At 41.7% G+C, this 13,905-nt stretch overlaps 1 protein-coding gene across 2 annotated transcripts in view; it reads left to right on the top strand.

Moving 5' to 3' along the window:
* Positions 1–13,905, top strand: part of sh3pxd2aa (SH3 and PX domains 2Aa) — a 134,470-nt gene continuing 120,565 nt past the window's right edge. For both annotated transcript variants that reach the window (XM_083934816.1, XM_083934817.1), the window contains exon 1: positions 1–267. In XM_083934816.1, coding sequence (XP_083790942.1) covers positions 172–267 — 96 coding nt within the window. In that variant the 5' untranslated portion in view covers positions 1–171. The remainder of the gene's footprint in view (positions 268–13,905) is intronic.

Here is a 13,905-nt window from a genome sequence, read left to right on the forward strand (position 1 = left end):
GTTTCCAATCAGATCGACGTCTGAGCTGCCAGATCGGCCGCGAGCGAGCCGACCCCCTAACGGACCGCCGATTTGTAAAAATGACACAGCGATGAACGTGGCGATCTCTCTCCCGTGATACGAGATAGCTTATCCGGAGCCGCGGCAGCTGCCTGCCTGTCCGTCGCTTCTATGCAGAGCCTTTGCAGGGTCAAGATGCAGTTTCGGACTGTGCTGGACGTCAAAGTCGTGGACGTGGAGAAGAGGCGCAATCCGTCTAAACACTACGTGAGTTGCCCGCCCGCATCATCTTCATCATGTCACCTTATTCCCCACCTTGTCCCATTCACACGTCAGCGGTGTGTGTGTGTGTGTGTGTGTGTGTGTTTGGCCTGCTCTGCTCTGTTCCCAGTCAGCGTGACACCTAAACGCTGCATTTAGTCAACTAAATGTGTGTGTGTGTGTGTGTGTCTGTGGAGCCTAGCTGCGATGGGGAGACCACAGCTAAGCTACCCCTAACCCTCTGGTTCAAGGTACCTGGCTATAAATAATGTACCAGAGCATTACTGGCTAACCCCCCACAGTATTTACAACAGTTCATCATCACAAGTGAGCTGTCATAACTGTGTAGGTCAGTGTCAAGCAGGCAGCCTTGAACATGGTAATGCAGACCGTCATTATCTTCAACATGTCAGGTTATCAGGACTTTCTGACAGCCTATTGGTTATTCAGACCACTCAGTGAGGCTTGTGAACTCTGGTGCATACACAGTCCATGGCTAGTTTACATGCACTCGTGTTTCGTGGTCAAATACCTTTTCATTATCCTCACCAAATGATTACATTCATTTCTAACCATGTTATTTCCACTGAGTCCTAAGGTGGAAGCAAACTTAGACAATCAGCTTCAGTGTTTCTTTATAGTGGAGCGTTACATTTATTAAGAATTAGAATGAGATTACTTTGAAATGTAGTCGTTTACTGCCTAAATAACATGGAATACTTCTGCATTAGGAGAGGAGTAACTTACTTTGATATACAGTATGGAACATGTTTAGGATTTAGAATCAGTACCATCATTGTAACATAGAGACAATGCCTTTATTCGTGACGCAAGTGGAAATTACATTTTTTCACTCTGTTATTATATTATTCCTGTTACACACACACACACACAAACACATGCCCAAAATACACACACATGCACAAACAGGCCCTATATACATGCAATTAATGGAGAGATATCAGAACGAGGTGGCTGCCGATGGATCGGCGCCCCGAGCAGTTGGGGGTTTTGTGCCTTGCTCAACAGCACCTCGGCAGTGCCCCGGAGATGAACTGGCACCTCTCCAGCCACCAGTCCGCACTGCATTCACGGTTCACACAGGGACTTGAACCGGCCGACCCTTCAGTTCCCAGCCAAGTCACCTATGGAAATCCCGGACAATGTCATTCCAATCTAGCTACGCATTTTTGTGAAATGTAATTTGGTCTGATTATAGTTGCTCATTTTGTATAATCTGATTACATAATCCTGATTACATGGAAACTGTTACCAACCAACCCCTGGAATTAGTTCACGTCCTAAAATGTCATCCTCACGGATAATTTATCAGACCTTCTGGGTTTAGTGGTGTTCAACACTACCTGTCCACTTCGCAACATGTCTGAAATGAACACATTTCAAAAATATACTGTTTATTTCCATAAATGCTGTAATGTCATGTCTATATTCAAGATGAGCCTGCCGGATCCTAAACTGATTTTGTCCCCGTAAATTTAAAAAATCTGGCAGTAAGTTGTCAAAATAATCTCACCACAAGGTCTGTTTAGTTTCTGTTCTGGAGCTTTTGATGAAATCCCACTATCTTCATCAGCAGATGGTGTTTGCCAGGTGTTCAAACTTCCATCGTTTGCACTTGAAGGGCTCCCTGTCTGTGTTGGCTTAAACCCTTATTGTACAACCTACATCTATGAGATGTTCTGGAGCTTTTACAGGTGTCAAACTCCATCTGATAACCTTTCAAATGTACTTTTTTTTATTTTAAGCTCTTGGCATCAATCCTTTTTAAGAACGTGGGTCACTTTATTCTGCACCTATCCGACAGGCCTCAGTGATTATTATCACCTTCCTGATCCGTCCCTCCTGTGGCCCTCTTCATCAATACCACACTTGTTGTAAGTGAGAGTCTCTGCACTTCATGGCTCCGGTTCAGACCCTATTTTTGAGCTCATAAACAAGTCATAATAAATGACTGGCTCATACGCAATTACAGTCCTGCAGACCCTAGAGCCTAACGATATGTGGACACAATTAGCACACTTCTTATCCTTTGAAAGGAGGAATTCACAGGCCCCTCGACGTATGTGCTCTTTATCAGACATCCGGTTTTACAAGACGCGGGAATACGGTATGAATTTTAGACATATAATAGATTTTCCTCATCCAGAACAAAACAGCATCTGTGAACTTGACTTAGTAGATAATACACCCCTGAACATTGTACTGGACTATAAGTGTATATTTTTAACATAGGGTGGCCCCAGTCAAACTGATACCTAAATTCTGACACTGTTGAAACATCACTGTACAGAGCCCCGGGGCAGAAATGAGCTATGGCCCAGATTGACAAGCCCGACCCCCCTTCCTGCAATTTACTGGGTATTGTGCACATACATCTGTCGCCTTCAAGTGCCCATCAAGTACGGTGCACGCAGCAGACTCCACATGGCAGCTTAATTACTGCCTGGAGCTCTTGAAACCCACCATACTGGATTGCTACCTGCCCCCAGGTTTGCTGTGTGCCAGTTACTTTGTGTTTATTTGATTAAACACAAAAGACTTATTTACGGCCCATGTAAAGAGCGATATCAACTAAAATACATTATACGACATGACTTTAAGATTAGGTAAAGATGCAAAAACATGCCCGAGGCACTTCAATTCATGTTGTGCTTTAGCGGTGCATATTTCCAAACAAATGAAGATTAACCTTATATGTGGTTTGGTTGGAATATGTCCACTTTGCCTGGTTGGTAATTGAACCTTGTGGATGCCTGAGCATTAATTAGTGTTCAGAGGAGAACCTATTCAGGCGTGTGCTTTTGTTTCAGAAGTGTTTGAAGGGTCGGTTAACTAAGCTGTATTAATTCATGATCAAGCACTTTTGTCATAATGATAACATGCAGTATACGTCACTTTGCATCAACCACATGAAGCAGCAGTGATTAATAATAACCACGACCTTCTCACCTTTTTTAAATGTAGCTCTCCCAAATTTCAAAGCAATGTATTTTTCATCATACCTCCAGATACTTCTTGTTCAATGTGTCCAGGTATTAACACAGGCTATCTGTGTCTGAGGGGAAAGGAAATTAGTTTTTAGTGTTCACACAACATGAAAAAAAACAAAAAAACAAATTTAAATAGCTCGACAGCAACAACAATATTTAATGCCACATAGCTCCTCTTATATGGAGACGAATTATGCTGCTTCTATGTCGCTTTGGACAGAAGCATCCAGATTTATGAAATTAATATTGAGGATAATAAATCTCTCATGTTGATTATACAGAGTAACCACACTGTTGAAAGAATGACACATTGCTGGTTATAAATGTCATGTTTCAGTGCTGTGAGCACCGCAAACACAATTTCAATTCAATTTCATTAACCTCCCATGTGAAAAGAATTACCCGCATCTTTGCATAATGATTAAAAGAATAGTTTGACATTTTGGGAAATCCATTTGTTTTCTTGTGGAGAATTAGATGAGAAGATTGATGCCTCTCTCATGTTTATGCTTTAAATATGGTGACGATTAGCTAAGCTCGGCATTACTTTCAATCATTTGCCAACAGCAACCTGTAAAACCCAATAATTAACATAATGTATCTGCAATCTCAAAACATCCAGTTACAATTGTATAACTTGCTGTTTGGATGGAGCCAAGCCAGCTCTTTCCCCCTGCCTCCAGTTTCTATGCTAGTTGGCAAAAGCTTCCTCCGGTCTGTAGCCCATAGACTGTAACATGGACATAGTCTCCGTGATGATGAAGAGCCAGAATGACGTAGATGGCTCCAGCCGTCTCCATCTTGGACAAATCGGCGAAGTGTGAATGGAGTTGAAGCCTACGGTCTTTGCTAGCCACCTGAGACGGAACCCACCTGTAACTCAAAGCAGCCTTAATTATGTGTATCTTTAAGCTTTATTATAATTTATATTGGTGAGTTTTATAGAAATTCACCCCGGTACAGCTATAGAGACCAAAACTGTTTGTCGTACCAGGCTGTAAACATGTTTATTTCTGCTATAAAGTTGGGCATTTTAACACGCGGCTCTATGGGGATTGACTTGCTTTAGGATCACGGGACACTCGAGGATCTGCAGTTTTTGGTCCTTCCACACTGGCTTAATTTTTTAAGTTCCGGAGGTTTCCCGCTCGCTGAGGTCCATACCTAATGTGTAATTCTGGCGCGAAATCATCCCATGGTCTTTTTTGGCACTTGCATACATCAAATAAGCCATCAAGCTTTTTTTCGTGGGCTCCTTTCTTTTGGATTGACTTTGGTTATCAACTTGAATGGACTTTATTATGAGAGGAGCTGGTACAGGGGCCAGTTGGTAAGTCTTTCAAAACACTCTTTTAATAAACTCTGGGTTCACTAACTACGTTGTTTATGTGTAAGGATCTTATCATGCTACTGCAGAGGTTTGGTTTATTTTGAGCAGTATTAGTGGTTAAAAAAGACGTAATTCCCCGTACTGCCCCGAGCTAATCCATGTTAGCCACGTCCAGCTGTTAGCAACTCTCCTGGATTTCTCCGTTAATAGTTGTTACACGACAAAAAAACTGTCTTGATGGCTTATTTGATGTATGTAAGTGCCGTAAAAAACCAGGGGATGATTTTGCGCTGGAATTACACTTTAACATGGAATGGAATCAATCTTATCTCACTCTCGACAAGATGTCAAACTACTGTATTCCTTATAAAACACACACATTGAACACAAATAACTGTGCTTGGCAAGCTAACAAAATACACACACAGGCAGAATTCTCTAGTGCTTAGAGACAGTGAATTAATGGTTCGCCATTGATGCTATAATATGTTTTTAATGCATCATGGACTCCTGCACGTCTATTTCTTCCACCCAGTCGTTGGGTAGTGTAACAGGAGCTTCCCAAATCAGTTGAGTCTTGAGGTGTAAGAGGAGCTTCTCAGAGCTGAGCTGTACTGTGTTCTGTGCTCTTCTGTCTCAGCGGGCCAGTATGTGGCCTAGTTTCCCTAGCTACCCCTGTCTCAGGAGGCTAGTCACTGTGGGAAGAAGAAGAAAGAGGGAAGGACGGAGGGAGAGAAAACGAGAGAAAAGACACAATCTGTGGCACCCATTCAATCCCATTTGTAATGTTTGTGAAACCAGCTGGAAATGCTTATCTTGTGAGACGAGGGGGAATGAGACCCGGGGCTTTGTCAAAAGGAAGCGCTCGTCGGACTGTAGGGAAAGCCGGAGCGCTGAGACGCAAACAACACAACAGACACGCACATTCTCCTCCTGTGATGGATTGTGTTTGCAGGAGGTGATAAAAGAGAGAGCAAGGTTGGGCACAGCCATGTTAACTTTAAGCTTCTGTTTCCCCTACAAGTCCCAGTCCCCAAATATTTCATTTTCTAGAGACTTGTGGCACGCAAAGGCCCAGACTGGAAGACTGTGTTGTTATTTGGCACCATAAAACACGTCTTCAGAGAGCTGTTCCCCACTCAAATATTTATTGGCCATCAAACACAGAGTGATATCTCGGTGAAAAAGGTCCCTGTTTTCAGATGCTCACCCCTTACTTGGAGGCTGATGTGTGGAGAGGTTTATGAGGTCGGCTTCTTTTGGATTGGTCATTGTTTAGAAGAGTTTGATCACCAGCTGGAAGTGCTCTATGTGTGTGTAAGAAAAAGAAAGAAGAGGGTGAGTCAGGGGCTTCACTAACGTCTGTTGGTAAAGACTATGTTCTTGATGCTCAGTTTGCAGAGCCTGATACCAATACTGACGAGAGTGTGTATCTGTGTTACATGCACCAACACAAGTGCTTGACAAAAGCGGCGGATGTTCTCACTCTGTTATTACATGGGACCTCATACCCATGCTGGGGGTTGTTTTCATGTGTTCAATACCAGATGTTGTTTGTAATTGTGTAACGTTTCATTTGCCTCTTGCAGAAGTCTTAAAGTGTGACAGCAACTCTATTTTCTGATAGCAAGAAGTCTCCAACATGCTTCTCTCTGCGTTCAGGGTAGAAGCACATGTCGTGGTGCTTGAACATGGCCTCCAGCTCCCTGACTGACATTCTTCTCAACAGCCTGACTTAAGATTACATCACCCGGAAATGGCGATGCTCTATGGAGAGACAGAGCAAGTGTGGCTTCGAGTGAGCAGGCTCTGGTTCTGACCTGAACTGAGCGTTTTTAACATCGCTGGATGTGCAGTCATGTCGGGCCATTTAGTGTGGTCTGGTGTGTGTTTTTGTGTGACAAGAAAAAAGACTGAGAGACAGACGAGGAAGAAGAGAGAAATGGCAAGAAAAAGGAGATGAAGTTGTCTTGCTTGCAGCTCTCCTTGCTAGATTGCTAGATAGTCAGGGAAATGGGCTGAAAAGTTATTAGAATCAGACAGGCCTGATTGGCATGACAAGATATTCTTTCTCTACCAAAAGCACTCAAGGATCATTTGTTAGAAATATTGGATCCGGTTAATAATAAATCAAACTAGAAAGTACAGCAATAGTTAAATCATAGTAAAGTATTTACATAACTAGAGACCAAAACAGCAGCTTTGCTCGGACCATACCCATTCAAACTCATTCATTTTTCTACACACACACAAACACATGCAAGACTCACAAGGTGAAAACAATACCACTGTGTCACTGTTGCAGCTGGTAAATACTTCAACTTAAAGGTTTACTCACTAGAAACAGATGGTCAAATTGCCAGACTAATTCGCAAAAGCGTATTAGTCTGGCACTTCTCAGTTTCTAATTTCCAAGGGGTGTTATCAACAGTACAGACCAAAATGCCTCTGGAGGCAAGTGGATGGACCTACAACCAATGAGAGCAACAAAACGACGTAGCACTGAGTGGGATATGCAAATTGGGGAATTGCTTGGTCTGTTTTAAAGCAGGAAAAAAATGGCGACTTGGTCACAAACCTTCTCAAATTACAGCTAAAAAGTACACTAAAATGTGTCTCTGAAAACATTTGAGGAGAAAAATAAGCAACACAGTAACAGACTCTTGGTCTATATTTGATCAGCGCTTCCTAGTTGCACAGTTTGATCTGAGTTTGGTGAGCTTGTTAAGTTGTACTGGAAGGAGAACGCCAGTTAGTTTAGTGACTACATTCAAGCAGGACGCTGCTCTGTCAGTCATTGTCTTAAACCCACCCCACATGTGATAAATCAGATTTTAAAACAGCTCTGACATATGCAATGCTATATGCCTGTAGTATCCATGTTATTTAGTTTGAGGGTACATCCACATGATTGAAAACAACCTTCTCTTTCTCAGTCGTTTTCCGTCCACACGGCCTCGGCTGAAGAAATATCTGCCTCCACGAAACCAGTGAAACAGGCTAAAAACGCTGTAGTACACATGCCAGGCCTGGATGTGGCACTGTAACTACCACAGAAATACACCAACAAAGGAGAAGAAGAGATGGAGAGACGCTGTGGAGAATCCAAACACCAGAGAGTTTTTTCTCCAAATCTGGAGACTTCCCAAATCCTCCTCCATCCAACAGAGAAATCTGTCCACTGTTTCTGGTGTTAGTGGAGACTTTTGTGGTGTTTTGGACTCTGATGCACAAATCACTCTGCAGTTAGTGTCCTCAACAAGCAGAGGGTGCTGCTGGGAGCCCCTTCCCCGTGCCAAAGCACTCACAGGTGGCACTTTCTTGATTTGGATTTAGTGACTTTTCACACCTTCTTAGCAACTTTATTTATAAAAAGCGACTCGTGACCAATTTAGCAACTTATTCAGACCATCAGGGAAAAGGGAGAAATGTGTGGTCGGCGTAATTCATTTCCATGCATGTTGCTCAGAGTCCAGTTCAGTAAACATTATTTGGGTCCGTATCTGTAATGTTGTTGTTATGTGACGGAGGTGGGGTTAGAGGTCGGAGGCGGGGCGATGACGGCCATGCGGGTCCTTTTCAGATCTTCCCACTCTGGGTCCCAGTTAAAAAAATAAAGTTTTTTCAGTCTCCGATAATGCTGGCTGTGTGTGGATGGTCGACCAAAACAATACTGAAGTTGTGCGGTTACAGGAAAGCGCGTCTCCGTGTGGACGGGCCCTGAGCTTGTTACCACAGCTCCTCTGCTGATGCAGTTTATCTTTGTGTGGCACAGGTTATTATCTAAGATTATTTGGGCACAACTTGGGCCTCTTTGGAGGTATGTTAGTCTTCTCATGTTGCTTTGAAAGTCACATATGTAAGTGCTTATAGCCCAATTTACACTTGCAAAATGCAGTTAACTGGATTCATCCTGTCAGGGGCCTACCTTTGAAGCAGTGTTTGAAACTTTAAACATGACCGTGTCTTTTAACTTTGCTGGGATCTGATAGAATCACTTCACGATTGTTCTTTGGTGAACAAGTTGAAATGGTATCAAGAAGCCATCAAAGGTGCACAGGACGTGCCTGCTGAATGGACACTTTTCCTCAGCACACCCTAGACGGCACTTCCTTTGCCCACCACAAAAGCTCAGCAGGCATCATTGGTCCATTTCAAAGTGGATGTGGCCGCAGTTCAGGAAAGTCGAGGCGTCGGCCTGGTGTGTGGTTAATAAAGGGCACTGAGTTGGCAGCAGAAACAAAAAGCCTGTCTTTAGAGGGTTCCAAAGACCCCCTGCCAAAGCTTCTAAATGGAATTGTCCTACAGTTTGTTGCTCTCCTGTGACATCTTGTTTGCTTTGCTGAGAAACAGCTTAAAAGAATTTGTCAGGCTTTAATGTCATTTGTTAACCTCTGGCTAAACTACACTGTATTAGACCAGTGAGTATATATAGACTGTGGTTCCATGTGGAAAGACTTCCCGTCCCATGCAAAGAGAAATTTTCCAACCTGTCTTTTTGTAGTTAGAACATTTGCGCTTCTGTGGTCTGAAAGTATGATGCGTGTCTGTTTTATAGTTAACTTTAAATATAGTAGTTTAGGCGGGGTTCACTGCATTTAGTGGCTAGGCCCACATTCTCTGCCCCGCCAAGCACTCAGCTCTTTTGCCTTCTTCACTTGAAAAGAGTGTGACTGGGTCCAGGCTCTCCTCCGAAACTGTAAGTTATTTTCTATATTCATATACTATCTACATGATCTCCATAGGTCACTGAAGTGTGTTAATGTGCATGCTATTAGAGAACTGACTCTTCAGTCTGAAGGGGAAAAAGTAAGCTGTAAACTCAACATGCATATTCATAGCCATTCATTTTCAGATGAACATGATGAAATAATCAGAGGTCCAATTTGTTCCGTTGTAAGAATTCATGTTTCTCTCTTTGCTTCTGAGCATGAATAAAAATGTTGTTTTCAAGTCCCGCTTCCTCTGCGGGAATAATAGATGCACAAGGTCTTTTCTTACTATCTGGGACATTCAAGCCCCGAAAGCCCCTTCTGTGTTTTCCCTGTTTTGTGAATCAATTTTTAGACTCCTTTGAAAAGAAAATGACATCTCAGAAATGGAGTATTGACAAGTGACTGCTTAGTATTCTGAAGAAAAACCTGTCTAATCTGTGATCAAGAAAAGACTGAATAGTTAAATGTGTCTCGTTCATTAAGGGAGACGCTCTACCAAAAACAGTAGTACATCCGGTCAAACTTACTCGTGTTAGGCCCTTTACAGTCATCTACAGTGAGTTAGGGTTCAGCCTCCTCATTGTTTCCTACTCCCTCGATACCCATTTTAGTTTCCAACACCTTCCTGTTTCCAGACAGAGGTGTGGTTATTAACAGCTGAGTGTTAGAAATCAAGAGATCATGAGGATCACTCTTCTCCCCGTGAGCTCTCGTTGACTCATCGCCTCAAATTTCTATGTTGGAATTGCAGAAATGCCTTATTGGTCCAGACATGTCTACTGCGCAAGAATGTCTTGCAGCAATCACAAGATTATGCCACACTATAAAAAAATAATCTTGATATGGTTCTAGTTACCACACAAGAACATAGAGGATAAATTGGATACTGTTTAACTTCATGCTTGGAAAAATCTGAATGTGTCTCTGTGGCTGCTGTGTAAATGGCTCATCTTCCATTTCTTTTTATCATATCAACAGACAGATACCTGACATTTAAGAGAATCATTTGTTTTGTTGGTAACGCCTTACCCTTAGTAGCATTTATAAGTGATATACAATTGTGTAATAAATGGTTTGCAACACATTATAATGCAATTACAAGTGTTTATTAATGTACTTGTCGACAACGAGGACTCATATGAGCAGTCATAAGTGGATGCTGATGTTGAAACAGAAAATGAATGACACAGTTGTAATGATGTTAAATGTGTCTTCATAGAAGATATAATCTTTGACAAATATTGCTCATTATTTAACACTTAAAGTTGTACTCCGTAAGGTTTTCATCAATTTAATTGTCTTTTAAGTTCCCATCTATCAAAAAGTGAGTTAAAACGATGGAGACTGATCATATGACCCACTAATGAAAGCACTTGTTTGCCTTTTTGCCGAGTATTCCAATATCCGTGTCTGTGGAGACATTCCCTCTCTTGATGTAATTAAGCCCCCATGTTAGTGAAGCTGCTGATTGATGTTGACCAGTGGGCCCAATCATCACTAAAAGTTATGCCGCGTTCACTTGTAATCGGAAATCAGGAATCTCAACTTCTGAGTCAGGCTTGTAGTAAGGACAGAAGTGTAACAGGAACATGTGTGTTTGGATTTAAGAGGGGGACATATAGGGGACAGACTGGAAGTAGAGAAGTGAATTTGTTTCAATAAAGTTTACAAAAAAAAACAATTGTCAACACACATAGTGAACGTGACAGGATGGAGGCTCTGAAAGAAGAGGCTTGCCTGCAGTTAGATCCTACCGCCAGAGAAGCCGCTTGAAACAACATATCTCAAATCTTATAGAGTACAACTTTAACAGGGTTAAAAGCAACAGCTGCCAGGTTGCCATTGACAATGATTTTGAGAAATTTGGCAAGCAATTCTTGGCCTTTGGTTGCCATCAGTGGCAACCATGGAACATCACTGGCCAAATGGCTAGTCAGTGTTTACATTTTACCCACCACTCAAAAGATTAGCTTTGGGTTTCGAAGAAGAATTCCTTTTATTTACCCGCAAGGGAAATTCAATTTTTTCACTCTTTTATTATCATAATACACGTTACACACACAGGCCCGAAATACACACATGCACAAACAGGACCTATATACATGCAATTAATGGAGAGATGTCAGAGCGAGGGGGCTCAGGATGAACTGGCAACTCTCCATCCACCAGTCCGCACTGCATTCACAGTCCACACAGGGACTCAAACTGAAAATTAATGTGCAAATTGATTTAATTGAACCAGGTGAACCTGAACAGGAAGAAAATGGGAATTCGTAAACTATTGTCACTTTTTGTCACATTTTCATTATTAAGCTGCGTATAACTGCACAGTATCTTAATTAATCAAAATAAATGAATGCATAAAAATGTCAACCATTTTTTTCAGTAGCAGCTGATGTTTTGTTTTTCGAGCCTGGCAAGCACTTTGAAAACTAAGTGTTGAGTTTTGAAAATAGCTTATAGCTGTGTATAACCTCATTATAGTGTGTTATAAACCAAAGGACTAATAAATGCTAAATTGGGGTAAAGTGTTGCCTTTTTGTTCAACAAGTACTTGTTGGAATTTTAATTTTAGCCGATTAACACTCATGTTGGCTTATTTTAGTTGTTGCGTGAGTGTCCCCCATTCTTCATGAAAAGCTGAAGAAAAAGCAGCTGCCATGTATATTGAAAATAAATGTCATTATGAGCAAAATATAAGATGTTTACTGCTAGATGTGTCTTCATTTTTCATGAGAGGCAGAAGCCCAGACTTTTATCATTTACTGGGGGTGTTGAGTGAATAGAATCTATTTTGGGCACTGGGGGGCATTAGGTTTAAGCTTGATATTTTAGGCATGAGCCGAACATGAATGGTTGTTGGTTGTGTTTTCCACTGCGGTGGCCATCACATACCCATCTGATGCCGGGGTTTAGATCTTTTCACAGATTCCACATGTTCCAGTCTGGCTCCTATCTTAAATCGCAGCTTGTCATGTATTTTAGACATATATATGTTTTTTAGAGCACACAAACACAGCCATATGGTAGAATGAGAGTATATATGTTCTATTACCATCAGCTGATACTGAGTATTTTTCCGATAGCAGTGCTTTTAAGTCAACCTTGGGGAGATGTTAGGATGTAAATGTTATAAATCAGAAATAAGTCATAGAGTGGTCTATAACTAGTCTGTAAAGTGTCCTGAGATAACTTTTTTTATGATTTGGCACCATAAATAAAATTGAATTGAATTGAATTGAATGTAGTCACAGAGTGAGTCTCAACCGTAGTACGAACAGCGATGGTGGGCGAGGCAAGGCCAGATCAAGAATTTCTCAATGAGGGAGAAAGAGTAAATGTGATTCCAGTCTCTACTTTGATATTTATTTACTTTATACTTAGTAAATCTACATTTAACCAACTATGAATCATAGCAGAGTATTTTTACACGTTGTAAGACGTGTCTGTAGTTGGACTTTACCAAAAAAAACCCACAAACGTCGACCTCATGATGGCACTACAGGAAAGATCAGGGAATCATCAAAATGTTTAGGATTTATCCCCTGGGGACCATGAATGTGAGTTATAAATTTCTTGACCAACTGATAAACCATTCATGATAAAAAAGGACTATTAACTAATATAACATTTTTGGATTTTTTAAGCACTCAAATATAAATTCTGTAATACCCCAAAATGTAGTATTGTTAGACCTGTAGTTCACACAAACATGACTACCACACACAAACAAGCTCTGACAGATGCCCTCTGAGGCCTTTAGATAAGTCCCTATCAGTGTTGACTGGTATGCACCAACAGCATAAAGATAGTTTAGGTATTTGTGTCAGTGAAGTCAAGTTTGCCCTTTACATAAAGCTTTAAAAGCTAGGATGAAGCACCTCAGCTCACTTTTCCATTTGTGCCTTTTCAGTTTTCTGAATGTACTCTAATTTCTTTAAGAGATGCTCCACTAATGAGCACTAAAACTGCTCTTTGCTATACTCAAGAGTCCTTGTTCTATTACAAAAGTAAAATTACAAGACACTTGGAAACATTGCTGACGGTGGCAGAGAGCCAGTTTTTGACTTATATGATTTTTGTAGCTTGGCGGTACCCCCTGGAGCACATTTTCATAGCAATAGATGCCAAAGCTAATCGTTGTGGTGACACCCTACCGTGCTAAGAACAAGTTTTTTAGTGTAGTGTGACAGTCACAGCTTCTGGATGCCAGTAGCTATGTTTGCATGGGAGTGAACATACTGGAGGGGCTCCTTGCCAGCAGCAGCTGAGCCCCTTTCAGCAGCAACAAGGCCTTTTAACCCTCGGCTCTGTCGTGGAACCTCTTTTGTTTCAAGCCGCTAACTCATCCTCATGCATCTCAGCTCCGTTCTGGAGGCTTTTGGCAGGTACAGAGGGTTGGAGCGACAGTGCAAGATCAGTTAGAAAGATGGAATAAGGAGCAGAAATGTTTCACCAGGGAAACACATTGCCTTTATTTAATCTGAATGCCATACAAGAGGCAAAGTCAATCGTTACTGTGTTCACGCTTGATGCTAAGTGGATTTCTGTGTGAGCTGTCTGGGCCACTTAGCTGGAATTCCTTGGC

Source organism: Echiichthys vipera (assembly GCF_963691815.1).
Source record: "Echiichthys vipera genome assembly, chromosome: 2".
In the NCBI taxonomy this organism is placed as follows: domain Eukaryota; kingdom Metazoa; phylum Chordata; class Actinopteri; order Perciformes; family Trachinidae; genus Echiichthys; species Echiichthys vipera.